Genomic DNA, 19,123 nt, shown 5'->3' on the forward strand with positions numbered 1-19,123 from the left:
CCCGGTTCGGGATTCCGGCTACCCAGCAGTTATCTATGGAGTGGGTTTCTGTCTCCAAGTGCAGCCAAGCGTTCTATACCTCTTCCCCAGAGACAGTTCTATGAGCATGTTCCGACTCTGTCTCTTCCCTTTGTCTCTCGAGCGCTGCGCGCTTGCGCCACGTTGGGTTGGGGATCTTACCTCCCCTGCCTGTCCTGGGCTGGCCCGTCCTCGGATCTCCCCCGTTCGCCCCCACTCACTCAGGTATCCTTGAGGTTCTATTCCTTCTGGAGTTCGTATTTTCTCCTTCCACTCTCGCAGTTGAGCATAATATCCTTCTCAGTTCGATAAATGGTTCGGACGGAGTTTACAGAGCTCCCTTCCTCTCCGCCATCTTGGCTCCACCCCGAGCATAGGACTCTTGATCTCAGGATCATGAATTCAAGCCCCACATTGGCTGTGGAGCCTACTTAAAAAATTCCTTCCTCTGGTGAAAAGATGAATTTGGAATTTTGGCTTAAGCACAAAGCAACTCTGTAAGGTTGAAATGGTAGGGAAGTCATTTAACTTCCTAAGCCACAGTTTCCTCCTTATAAAATGCAGATGAAATTGACATTGAATATGACAAATTTTACCAGCCAGTAAATGTTGGTGCTGTTGGTGGGTATTTCGCGAAAGAGAATTCTATGGTCCAATATGTTTGGAAACACTGAATTCAATTTTTCCCTTTTGAGCTGTCATAATGTTTCATAGCATATTGAAGGCTCTGAAAAGTCCTGCAATTAAGAAAGCTGGTGAATTTTGTTCAGTACAAGGTTCTTCAATCTGATTTGCCTATGGAACTTCCTTTCTTCTCCCTACCCTCAACACAACATTGATGAATATCTCTCAGAACTATGGTTTCTGAGCACACATCAGAAATTATGGTTATGTGGAAGTGTTTAACACTGTATGACAGGTAATATTAGCTTCCTTCCTTCTTCTCCTTCCTCCCCCCTTCCTCCTCCTCCTCCTCCTCTTCCTCCTCTTCCTCCTTTCACAGTTGTCTATACTTAACTGGAGCATATTCCATTTTGTCTATCTAGTCCAGACGCTGTTCAACTGAACAAAAGTCTACACACACAATGATTACTCTGTTTTTCCTTTATCCCCAGGGTTAGGGATGGGAGGGGAGGAAATAGGGATTTCACCAAAATTAATGAAAGGTTAATGCTGCTTAGATATAACAACAAAGTCCTAATACATCTGTTCTTCATTGATTATCATAAATATGTTATTGACATTAATCAGAAACATAGTTTATTTTACTCCAAAGTGCGGTTCCACAGACATTCAGACGGAAATTCACAAATCATCCATATTCTCCAGCTCCCACTGTGATTTCAAAACCATTGGTCTGGACTCTAGAGCAGCACTGTCCAATAGAGATGGAATGTAAGCTACAAACAGAGGCCATATACATAATTTCAAACTTTCTAGTAGCCATATGAAAAAGAAAAGGAACTGATTAAATTCATTTGATAATATTTTTCCCTACCCCAATATATCCAAATATTATTATTTCAACACATAATGTAAAAATTAATGAGTTATTTTACTTATTTGTATACCAGGTCTTATAAATCTGGGTGTGTGTTTTAGCACATGTTGCTTTGGAGTAACATTTCAGGTGCTCTGTAGCTTCACAGGGGCCACGGCTCCTGTGTTAGCAAAGGATGAGAGAGTCAGGAAGCCTTTCTGTATTGAGACCACATTTAGAAAGGGTTATGAGCAACGAGCGGAAATTTCACTAGGTAAGAAAAGTGGAGCAAGAGCACATGTCAAGCAGACAGAGCATTCCAAGCTTGTGCAAAAGTCCAGGTTTTTGAAATGAGATCAAGGCCAAAGAATTATAAGCAGGTTGCCCTCCAAAATGCCCCAGATTTAAATATAAAGGGATTTTTCATTCAAGGAAATGACTTTGTAAGACTGTCTCGAGCAGGGCCATGGAGCACAAGCACTGATGTTTTGGAAAGGGACAGAGAACAGAGCTAACGGATCAGTCTCTTGGTTGAGAGGGACAAGTGTCACAGAGATGGGTGACTCCAGCGTGTAGGGCAAGGGTGGGCACAGGCTGTTCATTGTGTGCCTTCCGAGGAGGCAGAAGGGATTCAAATGAAAGCAGGGAGCTCTGAAGACAAACTTGCTTTTTGGCAAAGTTCAGTGATTTCAGTGGATGTGGTTCCAGAAAGCCAGCCCCAGGAACCAAAGGCAAGGCTGTGGTTGCAGCTTTGCCATTTTTCTTTGATCAAATTTTAAGGGGAAATTTTTGGCCTGTGCTAAATATTGACAGTACGATTTTGTACTACACGTAATTTAGGTTCTGGTGGGAACCATGGAGAAATGCAGATGACTCATATTCTGTTCTGTTTTTTCAGTAAAATAAAACAGTAGATCAGCTTTAAAGCCAACCACTTAGCATTCTGAGCTGGCTCAAAACCCATAAAACAACAAAACAACAAAGAAAGGGTGATTCCCTCTCCACCCATCCAGCTCCCCAGATAAGCAATGCCAGAATCACACTATCAGGCAAGGACCTACCAATTCTTCCCACATCCTTGGCCATTTCACTTGAGTTTTTTTCCTGGCCATTTCACTGTCATTTCAAGCTAAATATGTTCACATACACAGAAACCTTCTGCCTTTTTTTCCCTCAAATTCCTTTTTTAACCTACACTTCAAACTTACTTCAGTGACTCATTCCTATTCCACTTTTAATTAGTAATGGTATATTTAATTCTTTCTCTTTTTGGCCCCTAGATTTATGAACTTACTACATTTACCTTAAAACAATTTTTTAAATTCCAGTATTCATCTTCTTTACATTCCTCAATACAGAATCCGTCTATGTGTGTGACATGCACTTGTGAGTTCTGGTTTCTTTTGCCTTTGGTGACATCCTTTTACCAACCTACCCCATATCTTTAAACAAGTCTTACAGCTTCCATTTACAAAACAAAGGATGAACCAACTGATTTCTCAGCTCACTGCCTGGTGTGAAGTTCTGATTCCTGTAAGTGACGCTAAGAGGTAGGATAGGAAACAGCTTTGGAGCTTGAGGGCTTTAGAGTCGAATACTCTTGATCTTATATAAATGAGAGTTTGGAAACTTATTTTATCTCTCTAAGCCTCTGTTCTGCCATCTGTAAAATGGGCATTAACAGTATGTGTTGCTCGTGAGAACCATCTTTTATTATAAAAGCAGTCTCCATTTGTGGCATGTCACACACATGGACTGATTTTGTATTGAATGTGTAGAAGTACCTATACCAAACTGTAGCTTCCTCTGAGCAGGTTGCCATGTGGAGTTGCCCAATGCCTATTTCTTAGCCTCCAGAAAAATACTGGAAGGGAAGCTACCCCCTATGAACCACATTGCATTCTAGGATAAATTTGATCTTGGAGACAGGAAGAAAATGAAAATATACCTCAAGGAGACTGTAATCATTGACATAGTTGATGTGCTAGAATGATGTTCTAGCTTGAATTGGCAGGCCACCCATTATGAGGTTGAGAGCCAGTGCCTGGTTTTACCAGTTACAGCAGTATCTTCCCCAACCCCACTGCTGATGGGCTGTTGCCAAGTAAGCTCGGCATTGTCTCTCTTTCTCTACGTCTGCTCACACTATTGATGACTGTATAAAGAAGGAGATCGCTGCGGGGATTGTCTGGGGGCAGAGGGAGGAATAGAAAAAATCCTCAAATTCACTGTTGGGAATCAGAAAATACTTTTTTTGTTTTTGTTTTTGTAGATGGACAAACTGTCCATTCACCTTGATTCCACACTTCAGTATTCTTATTTCCTCTTCAGTTAATGCTGTATGAAGCCGCAAATCCTGTCCCTGGTTGGCATTGCAGGCAAAGTGACTTGAACATTTTTGAGAGCATTTCCTTTGCGATTCTTAGAGGCAGAATTGGTTGTCTTGATCTAGATGTGTGTTTAGTAGGCAACCCCAGCTCTACCACGCTTGCAGTATGATTGTGGGCAATTTTTTCTTTCTGTGCCTTAATTTCCTCATCTGTAAAATGTAACTGCCTCATGAGTTTTTTTGGATGATTTGATAGTCATTAGACAATAGACATAAAATATTTGGAACACAGGAAATGCTGTGTGAATATTAATTCTGGTTGGCATTAGTGTTATCTGCAGAAAACTATAAAATAGTACTCAACACTTTCTAGTAAACTATTTACTTAATTATTTATTTTAGTCATTGTTCACTGCTTGTCTCCCCCTCCCAAAATAGAAACTTTGTTTTATTGATGTAGTCCCAGCACCTAGAATTGTGAATGGTAAGCGCATAGTGAGTGCTCAACATAGTATTGAATGAATGAATGAATGAATGAATGAATGAGTGAATGAATAAATGACGTACTAAATAGGTCAGGAGATGTGACTGCCCTATGGTTTTCTGCAGAATGGGCCCCAGTACTTATTCGTCAGTTAATGCCACACAAGACAGTGGCAAAATAAATGGGAAGGGACTAGGACACAATCTCCCAGGTTACTGAGACCCAATTCTTTATTACCTGTCTGAAAATACACTGGGAAATTTTAGGTGTATGTTCCGTTTAGATTTTATATATACCCATGCCTCTAAGAATCAAGCATTTTAGATAGAAGTCCAAAATTTGTTTGTTTGATTATCTGATCAATGATGCAGGAATGAAAAACCATAAAACAGTGATTTTAATAAATGACACTTATTATTTCTTGAGATTACTCTTTTACGGCTTTTAGTTGAATTCAAAGCCCAAGAGCCAAATAGCTTTTTAGTTGCTATCATCTCAGATGGATATCTCTTTTACTTAGCTTTATTCTTTTCAATTTTAAAACTCTGGGACATGTTCCCAAAGTGCCTGTTTTCAAAAGGAAAACCTCCACCAATAGCTCAAATTGGTGCTAATCTAGTTAAGAAATACAATTCTCAGCATGCATAGAACAAAGACCTTTTGTTTCACTTCTACAACTAAAAATAACTGTCCCCCTGAGCAAGTCTTTATATCTACTCTGCACTTCACTGAATTTGTTCCCTGAGTGCTGAGCCCAGAATTGCTGTAAGATGATATGCATACCAACGTCTCACATCTGCACTGAAGGGCAAGGCTCATCATAAGCCCCAGCATTAACGGCTGCTGTTAAAGTGGTTTATTTTTACGAGTGATCATAGGGCTTTCTCTGTGTGTGTACCATTGACATTTCTGTGATCTAAATGATACCAAAGATAACATAAATTCATGGATCTACTCCATTAGCAACTCCTTTTGCTTCATTTGTAAGTGAAGCTCAGCCATTAGAAGGAGGTTGTCTAGTACCTGTTAGGGTCCAAAAGACCTGGTGTTTTTCTAGCCTCATCTTGGCCTCCCAGGCTCTCTCTCACTCACATCCTGTTTCTGTCAGCAGTGCCAGTGGCTTCTTGAAACACTAGCAATGGTCTAGACCCTATTTAGAAATTGAAAGCCTTTTGTAGCAATTCCTTGGTGTTTATACAAATTATTTGCTCTTTGCTTAATCTTTTACTTCTCCTGTCATTTGAGAAATTTCTGGATGACATATGTGGAAGGAAAACAAAAAGTTGAGTGTGTTAAAGGCTTTTTATTTTTAATTTTTTAACGTTTATTTATTTTTGAGAGAGAGAGACAGCATGAGCAGGGGAGGGGCAGCGAGACGGGAAAAACAGAATCCGAAGCAGTCTCCAGGATCTGAGTTGTTAGCGCAGAGCCCAGTGTGGAGCTCAAACTCAGGAACCTGGAGATCATGACATAAGCTGAAGTTGGACACTTAACGGACTGAGTCACTCAGGCATCCCAAAGTTTTGTTTTTTTAATAATGACATTATTTACTTGTAAAAAAAAAATCTATTTCACCTATAACCACACTTCAAAGACTTTAATAGCTGCCCACTACTTTTCTCTAGAACTTCTAGAAATGTTGTAAGAAGAATATGATTGAATTGTTTAAGACAACTTGTTCTTTCATGGTTGCTGGCAAACATTAGCTCACCCCAAGATTTAAAATTTCAGTTGCTGCAAATACTGATTTTCGTTGATCTTGTACCATCTGTGTTCACAATTAGTAGGGAACACAAGTTGTACTTCCCAATGTGACCATCTGTGCTTTCTAAACAAGTTACAGGTAAATATTCTTGGAGACGTATTCCTCTAATGGAAGACGTGCACTTTTCTAGCTGCAAGTTGTTCTTGGCTACAGAATCAGAGTAGGTAAACCTGGACACTAAGTTCTTTGTTGGAAAACTCTGAAGAACTGTGTGATTGCATTCCACTCCCAAAACTGGGGCTTTGATCAACCATGACAGGGACAAAGAGGTGTCCTCTAAAAGCTAAACCAGCAAAAATCTATGCATAAGGGAAAGATTGGCTGTCTGTAGGGGCAACCTCGAAAATTGTATAGGTGAGACAATGGTTTGGAAAATACCCAAGGCTGTGATTGAAGTCACTTGAACATAACCTCAAGGGAGTAGGGATAGCATAAGATTATAATGGAGAAAATGGACAGATCAATCAGCCTCCCTAATACCACCACTTCCTAAATATACTCTGAAGAATATGTCAACAAAAAGAGGATTCTCAGTGAGGTGTCATTATTATGGCACAATTTACCCGTGTGTGTGTGTGTGTGTGTGTGTGTGTGTGTGTGTGTGTGTGTGTGTGTGTTGGGGGGAGGAGTGGAGACTTAATTTGATGGACAGGAAAGTTTCAGTCAGTCACCAGACATGGGGATTTGGTTATAGGGTAGGACTGTTATTTTAGTCATGTTTCATCATGGCCTGGATGTGACATAACCCTCAGGATCTCTCTTTGCTCTTATCTGATTTTGTGCCTATCAGTGAACATTCTGGTTAGTAATCAGCTTCCTGATATCTTGATAATGTGAAAGAGTCTGACCTAGGAAAGACCCTCACTGTAGATGAGTAAACTGGCATGCTTGATTATGCACTGGGCTTTTAGAAATCCTTTGGTGTGAGTTAGCATCAGTGGATCCAAACAATTCTGTCTGGCCTGACTAAACACATCCAGATTTCTAAAGCTGAAAGGCAGAGAGCAGCCAGCCTCCCAGGGAGACCTCACAGCTCATCACATCAGTAATGGCCAGTCCAATCAAGCCCAATTAAATTCACCAGGAGAGGAAATACTCTAGTAAAGTCAAAGCCTGGTATCACAGAAGTCTGGCTGCAAGCCATGGTCCCAATAGTTAGATGTGTTAGGAACTCCAAGAAGGATAGGACAGAAACCTAGTGAGTGGAACTGCTATAGAAGCACATGGTTTGTCACAAAGGGATAAGGTCAGAGCTTTCAACATGGCTGACTTAACTGTGGGATATCAGGTTAGGGTTTTGACTACTTTCTTTCTCTGCTCAGTAGTCAGATTGACTTTTGAATCTGGAAAACGGGTGGGACTACAGGAATGAATTAAGGATGTGTAGGTCTATTTTTGTTTCTAGAGACTGGGAGGCAAAAAAGCTTAAGTACAAAAGAGTTATTTGTCTCACTTAGAAATATTTGAGACTGGTATTGGCCTCAGGCACAGCCTAATGCATGGGGCTCAAATGATGTCACTAGGATCTATTTTTTTCTCAACTTGTCTCTCGGATAGATCCATGCCGCCTTGAATCTCATACATTGTCTCCTACTGAGGTCAAACCTGGCAGCAGCTACTCTCAGTCTTCCATTTTCCACACTTTTGATTCAGTGGAAGAGAAAATCTCTTCCACAGAGCACTTTTAATGACTTCCTAATTGTAATTGGGTAATTTACTCATTCCTGAACCTATCATTTGGACCAAGGAAAGGTGATTCTCTGATTGGTCAATGTCTGAGTCATTTTTACCACCTTTGAAGCCAAGAAGGCAAATGCCCTCATTAGAAAGAAGTAACATGTAACCTTGGCTATGGAAATAGGAATCTCTTGAGGAGTGTGCAACAACTCACTTGCCCAATCAACTAGTCCTAAATGGATGGCATTGGAGTTTTGGACCCACACTCAGCCATCACTAACAGCAGCATGAGCAAGATAGGAGCAAAAGGGCCCCCACCTCCATGCCTTCCTTCCTGTCACGTTGTATTCCTGATGACAACTATCACGATAGGTATATATATTCTTCATTAGTTATTCAGTTTCTCAGATGTTTGTTGAACACCTACCATCAACCCAGTATTGCAGGAAGTATTAGAGGGAGTAATCCACAGGTGGAAAGATATAAACACTTTTCACATGAACAGTTTGAAAAAAAACAACCACCTTTTATTTCTAACATAATAATATGAAGTCGAACATAGTGTGCAGTGTGCAAACTTTGCCTTATAATTGGGCTAAAGGATGGGCTGATGGTCAGAACAGCTAGTGGTAGTGAAGACAAACCATTCTTTTTTAAGAAAATAATTTGTATATTTTAACTATTATTCCCTCATAGGCAATTAAATGCTGATAGCACTGTTTTATGTATAAGGATATTGATGGTCGATCACAAAGTATATTAAAAAGAGAATTATTTCAGGACCCAGAATTTCTTTAATTTTTAGTCTTATGTTCTTTCACTTTTTTCTTCTGAATCTCATTGGCTGAAACTTTAAGTTTTAAGATAAAGTCAAAAAGCAACTTGTTCAACATTCCTTGGGTTGTTTTCTCAAGTATAAATCTGATGAGTTATTTTTGTCATCAGTGACAAAAAGATTGAAAAGATCAATTTCAAACTCCTTGGCATGGAATACCAGACCTTTCATAATCATGCCCCTTTTACTTCTCCTGTCCCTATGCTCACCTCCCTGCCCCAGCTGTCCCACACGTACCACACTCCCACCATACTGAGCTCTTCACAGTTTCCAATGGCCAACGTTCTCCCTCACCTCTGTACTTCCACACGTGTTTTTCCTCTGCTCACTCCCTTCCTTGCCATCATTTAGCCGTCTCCTTTCCATCCCAGGTCTGGGTATGACATCACTCCCTCCAGAAAGTCTCTCTTGACACCATCCAGGACAGGGTTAGGTGTTCCTCCTTTGTTCCCTCGGCATCCTGTACTTTGCCTGTCAGTGCCCCCATCAGCCCATGGTGCTAGCTGCCTGTTTGCCTCCACGTCTCCCTCACAAGGACAAGAATTTCCAGAGGCCCAAATACAATGAAAGCAGGGTGGGGTTTGTGTTTTCACAGCTGCACTCTGGAGATTAGCTCAATAAATATTTTTTGGATGAATGAATAAATGAATGAATAATGAGCCACTTATTATTTGTCGCTTTCTTATATTTCCTCAGAATTACAACCGGCCCCCCGTGATGGCGTTAGCCATCCCCATAGCAGTGAAATTCCTCCACAGAGGCAACAAGGAACTGTGCAGGAATATGTCCAACTACCTGTCCCTGGCTGCAATCACCAAGGCAGATCTCCTGGCTGATCACACAGACGTTATAGTAAAGAGCATACTCCGAGGTATGATGCAAAGGCTGAGTGTGGGGATGTTTTTTTAGTTATTTTAAAGTATTTTCATGAAGCAGCAATGAGTTGTGGAAAGGGAGACCTAGAGTATTGACAGATACATTAGATTCTCTGCTTTGCCACCAGCTGGTTGGTGAACAGGAGTGAGGTTTCTTGGGCTGGTTGAGTCTGTCTCTTCACTGGGCAGATGAATTATTTGGACTCATAGGGGAGTTGTAAGCTCTCTCTCTCTCTTTTAATTCTACATTTCTCAGTTTGGGGAATGGTGTTTTCTATGTTTCCGGTCACCTTACCCAGCTACCGGTTGTGGAGAACCTACCTGTCTGCACTGAGTAGAATATGTCCCACTGTTCTCAGTGGCAAATGGAAAACCTCTCTGCCTTTGGTTTCCAAAAACAAGGAATGTTAGATAAAATACACCAGAGAACATGTGAAGACTTCTTCAGTGTGAACATGATTTGGGACGTATGTGTAATTGTGTTAAATACTGCCATAAAAAATCAAATCAGGACATCTCTGTTCATTGCTTCACATTTGAATGAAAGAGATCAAGTTAGTCCAGTCAAAATATTCTCTTTTCTTACGTTTTTTTTTTTCTTTGGTTTCAGATCTATCAGAAACCATGGTTTTTTGGTTTCTTTGATTTGGGATCAGAGAACAATATATGGTGTTATTTGATATGCACCCAATATCCCCAATTCTCATTAATAAAAATCAAAGGTCTAAGAGTATCTTGGCTGACATTTGACTGCTGCATACCCCAAGTGCTCAGGTTGAACACCAACCCTCTGTAAAGTGCTCCCAGACCAAGTATTTCTTAGAGTTTCCATGCTCCACAGATGCTCCCTTTCTGAGGTATCCAGCCCAGTCCATAAGCCCATGCTGTTATTCTCTCCATGCCTCCTGGCACCGCATGCTGTGGTGGTGTGCACTCTACCACCCCGAGCCCAGCACACTCTGTGGCTGCCACCATGGGGGTCTGAGGAACGGATTTCACTGCACACCGCCTTGTCAAGGATGGCAGCCTCTGTCCCTGTGTGCTGCCACCCCTGAAGCTTCAGGAGCCACCAATCCCCATTTCTCTAAGTTCATGTGGCAGCCTATGGCAGGAAGGGGAAGAACACCTTTCTCCTGGGTGTGGATAGAGGCCCCGGAGCAGGGTTGCTTAGCTCCCAGGATCAAACTGTTTCCAAGTGTGCAGTAAAATGTTATCTTTCTCTTCTGTCTAAGATGTTCTCTCTCTTTCTTGGGCTCAACTATCCAACCAAGAGTCAAGCTAGCAAGAGATTAATCAAAACATTTTCAAAATGACTCTGGCCCACTAGGACTAAGGCTTTTTTCACTGTACTAGACATTCCTAAGAAGAGTTCATAGCACCAAACCTTGACATCTGACCAGCCACCTCAATGGTCTGACAGATACCAAGATATGTCTGAAGCCCAGTCATGATACTGGAGATTCATCACTCTACCTGTGTTCCCTTCTAAAGATTTGTCATTGACATTACTAGTCAGTATCATTCATTTCTCACTTTCTTTGGCTACAGGATTGATTCGCTAATTTGACTTTTAATCATGACACTAAATTTTCTAAAAGTCCAGAAAAGCAGTTATGCCTTTTTCACCACCTTGACTACATACTTGGAAGAGATTTCATATGATATTAAAAACACTTATACACACCACACATTTTAAAACCATGGTAGTTAGACTTGCAAGTAACAGATTTATTGGAAAACAAAACAAAACAAAAATGAATTGTTTCTTTGCAGCTGCCAAGAGCTTCGCTCATGTATTTGTTTTTCTTTTTTTGAAATGCACTTTTAATGACAAAGAAATCTTTCGAACTACAAATACACTTTCTGCATTTATTGCAAGTATTTGAGATAAACAAATGATTTGGTTTATTTGATATGATACTATAAAAATTACCATAAAAGATATGATAATTTGACCTATAGGAAGTTGGGGCTACATGTTTCAGGATTTTTAAGACGAATGTGTCTGTAAAACTCCACAGTCATTCACATGAGCCCATCATTCTTAAAGCTGCAGGGTAGAGAGGATCTTGCTGTCTCTGAGTAAGTTTCTGCTCTGCATATTTTTATCATATATTCCCTGCAATCAGCCCTAGGAGACATCATTGGGATTTCTTTTTTCTTTACCTGTAGTTTTCTTCCCTTTAGATCTTCTTCCTTGATTACATTATTCTTAAGCTGCACTCTCCCATTTTTCTACTTCTACAGAAAATGCTAAAAATATTAGTTACTTGGTTTGGTCTATTTTTTTTACAAGACTAGAATTATAAAATTGTAGAATCTTATGTTGGGACATTAAACATGATTTAGCTCAATTACTGAGGCAATGCTTAAATCCTACCAAATGGTCATCCACTCAGTAATAACAATAATGATTCTAAAGACAACTGTAATTACAATGGCTTAAATTTATTTCATTCTCTCTTTTTGCCAAATAATGTATTAAGCACTTTATATGGCTTCTATCATTTCATCCTCATAAGAATTTCATAACAAAAATCCTATGACTATCCCATTTTACCAATTAGTAGTATTTTAAGTGATAGAAACACCAAGTATAAATAGCTTGATGATGATGACAAGGATGGTGATGATGAAGAAGAGGAAGAAAAGACAAAGAAGGGGGAGAAGGGGAGGAGGAGGAAGAACGTATCAGAACACATGACTGAAAAGTACATAAATATATCGGACTTTCTGTATGACTTGATTCAGGGCTCAGTGGTGGTACCAAAAGTCAGTACTCAACTCTGCTTCCTTTGGTTTCACTTTCTTTCTTTTCTCTCTCTCCTTTTTGTTGTTGTTGTTGTTGTTGTTGTTGTTATTGTTGTTGCTGTTGTTGAGAGAGTTGGGGGAAAGGTGGAGGGAGAGGGAGCTAGAGAATCTAAGCAGACTCCACACCCAGTGCTGGGTTCAATCCTAGGACAGTAACATCATGACCTAAGCTGGAAATCAAGAGTCAGATACTTAACCGACTGAGCCACCCAGGTGCCCCTGGATGGGTTTCACTTTCACACTCCATGTTATGGGCCTCTGCAGCTTCCAGTTTACATCATCATGAATACCAGTTAAGCAAAAGAAACTCCATATCCAGTTTCATTGTCTCTGCTTGACCTAATATGGGCCACATGCCTATTTCTGAACCAATCCATGCTTGTTGCCGGGGAACACAGTCTTTTAATTGGCTAGGCTTGGGTACTGAACCCCCTCAAAGCAGGAAATAGGGGCCAACTACAGGAGAACTACATGAATGGGGTACAGATTACCACCCCCCAAATCCAGGACTGTTGCCAGCAATGGTTAAAATGAATACTATGGGTAAGAATAAATGGGCACCAACAAACAGCCTCATGTATTTACTTTTATACTACCTTTTTTAGAGATTTAGCCCATTGCTTTGGCATAACAAGACCTTATTGGGTAAGATTCTGTCATCTCCGTGTATCTACAGTTCTTCCCAGGTTCTTGGGATCTGTAAATTTTATGAACAGAATCATTCTACCTTCATTTTAAAACAGTAATGAAAAAATAGAGTAGATGGGGCCAGGCAAGACTGATGGTATACCAGTGGTGACTGCTTCTTATATTTAGTTAATATTACTCCACTGAATCTTTTTCAGTTGTTTTATACATATCTTTGTTCTTTATTCCAAACCAAATGCCTCCTTTCTGCTTATAAGTCAATCACAAGAGACTGTCAAAGAGCTTGTGTATTTATCCCTGAAGTCAAATATTTCAATAGTTCCAAGCCAATTTTTATTGCTTTTCATTATTAATAATTATATACAAGTAATAATATTGACTTTTACATTAAATATAAATAGAAATTCATTTTATTTAAATTGCTTAAACCCCATTTGTCTGTTTTAATTCTCTGAATTCTCCCAGTGAGAAGGAAATTATGAAAAATTCTCCCATTTGGAGAAAAGATTAAAGGCATGAGCAGTATTGAGGTGTCTGGATGGCTCAGTCAGAGCCACTAGACTCTAGATTTCAGCTCAGGTCATGATCTCACAGTTTGTGAGATCAAGCCCCATGTCAGGCTCTGTTGCTGACAGTGCAGAGCCTGCTTGGGATTCTCTCTCTCTCCCCTCCCCTGCTCATGTGGACTTTCTCTCACACTCTCAAAATAAATAAATAAACAAACTTAAAAAATAAAAGATATGAGCAGTATTGTCTTGGTTCATACTTGAGAGGTAAGATACTAGAAAACCTAAATAGCTCTATAAAAAATATTTAATTGTAAAAGGCAATTAAATATTTTTAAACCAACCCCCCAACAACAACAAAAATTTAAAACCCTGTTTTATTTATTTTTACAGTTGTAGAATTAGGGGGAAAAATGTAAGTAATAAGTATGGTCTTAACTTTTTCAGATAATTTAAAAACATTCTCCAACTAATTCTGTGAGGCTAGTATGTATGTGATATCAAAACCAGGAAGGACAACATAAGAAAGGAAAATACAGACCCATCTTAATTATGAACATAGATGCACAAATCACAAATAAAAATGCCTCCAACAATGCTTAAGGAAAATAACATTAACATTTGCTGAGTGCTTTCTGTGTACCATTTTCTTTTAACTCATGTAATTGTCCCAATATCTTGTGAGGGAAGAACTATTGCTATCCTAGAATTCATATTGATTCAGTTGAGTTTATCCTAGGAATGCAAGAATGTATTAATATTCAAAATGTAATTCCCCACAGTAAAAGACTAAAGGATCAAAAAGTCATGTGATCAGTAAGACCATCTCATAAAATTCAGTACCCATGCATGAAAAAAAAAAGTTTTTTGTGAAGTAGGAATTTTGGAGAACTTTCTTAAATTGATTAAGGGGATATTGTATACGTATACGTATGTTTCTACTTAAAATTATAAGTAATTAAGAGAATATTATATATACATATGTATATCCTCTTTTGTAAAATTCAAAGTCTGTTCATGACGAAAAAAATATCTCTCCACAAATAGCAATAGAAAGGAACACCCTTGGTCTAATAAAGAATATCTACAGCAACTAAAATCATACTTAATAGGAAAATATTAAATACTTCCCTTGAATTAAAAAATAAGACAAGGATGTCATTTAGGTGATGTTTGTTTCTAAGTGATAAGGTTGTTTTCTGCTTAAATAATATCAGAAGTGGGGCACCTGGGTGGCTCGGTCAGTTAAGCATTCGACTCTTGATTTCAGGTCATGTCATAATCTCAGTCATGGGATTAAGCCCCACATTGGGCTCTGTGCTGAGCAAGGAGCCTGCTTGTGATTCTCTCTCCCTCTCTCTCTGCCCCTCTCCCCTGCTGGCACTTTCTCTCTCTCAAAATAAATAAATATTTAAAAATAATACCAAAAGTAATTTAATATTTTGTGACATCGTAACTTTTTCAGAGTGGGAGAGTCATTTTTCAATGACTCCTGAATAATTCTCCAAACTTGTTCTTTGCCATGTAGATGCTTTGCAAAACCTGTCAAGTACTGGCATATAGAAGCACAACCAATGCGTAGTACAGCATAATTTAGCACATCTTTTACCCTGGAAGCTGACAATATTGTGGGAGCATATTTCCAACTGTAAAGGATTATTTAAGGGCTTGTAGGGAAATCCTTTCCAAATTTTGATTTGGAATTCTGTGATGCAATGTACATCACTACTATCAAAACTAAAAGTAGTGATGTTTCTTCTTCTGCGTTTCTGAATCAATGATTATAATAAGAAATATGCCTTTCCATCAGTATGCTTTTTCCCGTGGCCCTCTGGCACAAATCACAAGGTAACCTCAAATGATTTGAAACTTAAGTAGAAAGTCTTTGGAAAGAAAATGTTATATTATCTCAGCAAGAGTCCAAATTCCTTTCTGACTTAACTGGCAATAGTCTAGAAAAGACTGTCTAGTTAATTATGATAAATTCACCTCATTTCTTTCTCTATGTGAGACAAAATTTAAACCACTGATTGGTGAGCTGTCTCAGAAAATAGAGAAAAAATATTAACCTTTCATTTTTTATGGCAGTAACAATATGTACCACATAGGGTGAGGTGAGGCTTAAAAAGATAAAGCAGCTATACTTTGCACAATGCTGGGCACATAGTTCATCAGTGGTTACGGTGATTCTTCTTATCATCATTATCATAATCAACATCATTGTCATTGTCATCCCTAATTGAGCATCTGCCATGTACCAGGCCCAAATTAAAATATTAAAGGCAGAACCAGATTCATTTGTGGAGTTTTATAATCCCTGGGGAGATACTTAGCCGTTAAAAATTCATGATACAATTATTCTTGAAGAACAAAGTTTCGAGTTCATCATATTACATGTTGTTGGGAAAGAATTTATTAATCCAATTTCTAGGAAACAGGCTACGAAGCACTCTCATTAAGAATATTCAAACTGAATATGAATACACATAGGGAAATATTAAAAATGATGTTCAAAAAAGCCAACCCAAATGCAGATCAAGCAACAGAGACCCGTCTTGAAATGGAAAAGGCCCTCTTCTGAATTGTTAACGGAGTCTGGGATCAGTTGCACTCCAGAGTTTGCACCTGCTTGACTCCACCAGCAGATGTTGCTATGAAGTCACATAAGGCCTTCCCGGGGAGGCGCATCCCTGGGCTGGCCTGGAGAATGACTTCTCCACGATATTCAGGAATCTTCATGTTAGTCTATCATATGTATTTTCACCTGTTGGCTTCTTAATCCACTGGAAACAATTGGCAAACACTTTAAGACATCTTTTATTTCAAATATCAGTTTAGGGTTTTTATATCATTTTCTTAGTAGCCCTTGAGCAAGGTCGGCAAGTCCTTTATCTCCACTGTCCTGGCTACTGTGAAACTCATCAAGATTAGTTGGCAGGCCTGACTTCTTCTAATTGGAAGGGGATAGTGTTCTAGGATTAGAGTGCTGGATTTTGAGTGTAAGACCAGCACGCTTTCTTCCACAGTCCAGATTTATGAAGCTGAATGCAAGGGTCAGCAATCTGTTTTCTAGTTCACTGAATCCATGAATATAGATGTGAATGTATATAATTACTCTGACCAAGATTTTTAACTATACGAGTGCTATATATTGAGGGGCTAAAAGACAGTTCTGGAAACATTTGGCTTTAGTAAGCTTTCAAAGAAGAGCTTTCTAATATAACGTTTAATAAAATAGTAAACATCAATTAAAATCTCTTCTTTGTTTGCAAATGTAATTGTTAAAATGAAGTTAGTTAACTAATAGTAAACACCAAACTCTAAAATTCTACAATATATAGTTAATAGTAAAATGTTCTGAATATATTTTGAAGGAATTAATATTTCCCAAAAAGCCAATTTATATTGTAATAGACTAGGAAAATATATCAACTCTGTTTAGTTCACATATTCATATACACCTCTGCAAGAATATTGCTCTGCTGACACACATACGTATGTACTGGAGCAACAAAGTGATGTACTGTCACAGTTTGCCTAGAACTAAAGGGTTTTCTGGGACATGGGACTCTCAGCGCTAAAGCTGGGACAATTCTAGGCAAACCAGGACAACTGGGCACTCTAGTATACACACGTTATTTATTTTATATTTTATATATATGATGTATTATATTTTTTCCTCCTAAAAACTCGAGTCATCTTGCACAATTGTTTTACAACACCATGATAGAGCGATGCCCTTAATAGCCATTCTGGCTAATGAAATTCTTGCCAGTGTGCCAGACTAAGCCAGCAACTGATATTTCTTTTTAGAAATTTTATGTCAGTTTTACACGTTTCTTACTTCTTCCTTTTGCTGACACTATGTATTCTGAAACTCATTAAATACTATCAGCTAAAAAAAAAAAAGCCAAATAGCCAATTTCCTGAGAATTTATAAAACGTATAAAATATATCTTCTAAGTATAGTCTATGAGTGTTTTGAGGAAATAAAATGTGTGTGGTCTTTTCAATTAAAAAAAATAAAATTGTTCTACTGGATCAGATTAGGTGGTCAAACAATAGTGGATCTAGAATGCCAGAAGAATAGTTTTCTCTCCGGTTAAAGAAGTGCAGTGACAGGCTGCCCAGGACTGGCAAGGCAGCTTCACAACATGAGGCCCACGCTGCTTCTATTATAGTTACTCTGAATTTCACAGTCTAAGGTGGTTGCTGAAACTCCTGCCATCATTACCATATTCCAATCAGGAGGAAGGAGGAAGTCAAAGAGAATCACATTCAACTGATGCTGGAAAATGTAGATTTCACTGTGAGGGGGCATACTTACTATTTAAACCAGAATTCTGTTACTTAGAGGGAAAAAAAATAAGTATTAGGGAACAATCCGAAGTCCCTTGAAACACTTTTCTGGGGGTACATGGGTGGCTCTGTCGGTTAAGCGGCCGACTTCAGCTCAGGTAATGATCTCGCAGTTCGTGGGTTCGAGCCCCACCTCAGACACTGTGCTGACAGCTCAGAGCCTGGAGTCTGCTTCACATTCTGTGTCTCCCTCTCTCTGTGTTCCTCCCCTACTCCTGCTCTGTCACTCTCTCTCAAAATCAAATAAAAATTTAAAAAAAAATTTTTTTAAAGAAACACTTACCTGGATTTACTGCCATAGAAGATGAAATTTCTACTTTTGTAACCCAAAAATTACTTGTTTTTCTTCTATTTGCTTCTTCTTTACCCTCAATACGTAATTCCCATTAAAAAAGTTTAAAATGCCCTTATGTTTAACTCTGTCAGAATGTGAGTTTGCCTGTATTTTGGCCTGCATGATCTTGGGCAGATCTAATCCTGCATCTGAGATATGGAAATTGAAAGCATGCCCGACTCTGCTTATGGTTGGATCTAGTGTTTCTTCTTCCAGTTACACATTCAAGTCTCACAGATAATGGCTAAACAAGGACTTACATATGGCCAGTGTGCCTACAGCCTTGAATCATGTAACCTGCAAGGCTCTGAGACTGGCCTTTGACCTCATAACTGTGAACACTCTTCTTAGAGATTCGTCAGCCTGATTTTGTGGGTCCCACAAGTGGAATGAAACTATACTGATACGATGAACATCCTCAAAGAAACCTAGATTCATGACATTTTTATAGTTAAAGGCAACGGAAGACCAATTCCCTTCTTTTACTGGGAAAACCAGAAGAGTTAAGTGACTTGTCTAAGGACACTCAACTCGTTATAAAATGTGGTTTGATAACTACTCCTGGCCCTCTTCTGCAAACCTCACAAACCAGAGATGACCTGTGGCTGTTCAGGCCCCAGCTTGAGGCGGACATATCATCACTGTGGCTCTACCATGTTTGCTGCTGACATTCAGAAACAGCTTTGTGGTGGTCTTCTATTAGCCCTGCATCGCCTCTACAGGAGGAGAACAGGAGTGTGGTAGAGGGTCACATCCCCTTCCGCAGGGTGGAGACGTTTGATCGTCCTCTCCTTCATGCACGGGTATGAGAATGGGGCATGCTTTAAAGGCAGGAGTCATTGTTTCCTTTCCAGATTCTTAGATCTCCCCAGCAACAGTCCTTATCACATATATTTGGGGAACTCTTGTAATTTGTTTGTTTGTCCCTGCGTTGCACAGAACAGGAATTTGTATATGGTCATAGATTTATCAAATTGGAAGGGACTTAGAGATCATTATTTC

At 39.2% G+C, this 19,123-nt stretch overlaps 1 protein-coding gene across 1 annotated transcript in view; it reads left to right on the forward strand.

Annotated features, from left to right (window-relative positions):
- Nucleotides 1-19,123, forward strand: part of VEPH1 (ventricular zone expressed PH domain containing 1) — a 225,393-nt gene that overhangs the window by 25,090 nt on the left and 181,180 nt on the right. Inside the window, exons 4-5 of the mRNA XM_029938756.1 lie at nt 9,285-9,459; nt 18,797-18,924. Coding sequence (XP_029794616.1) covers nt 9,285-9,459; nt 18,797-18,924 — 303 coding nt within the window. The remainder of the gene's footprint in view (nt 1-9,284; nt 9,460-18,796; nt 18,925-19,123) is intronic.

Source organism: Suricata suricatta, chromosome 5 (genome assembly GCF_006229205.1).
Source record: "Suricata suricatta isolate VVHF042 chromosome 5, meerkat_22Aug2017_6uvM2_HiC, whole genome shotgun sequence".
NCBI classification, from domain to species: Eukaryota; Metazoa; Chordata; class Mammalia; order Carnivora; family Herpestidae; genus Suricata; species Suricata suricatta.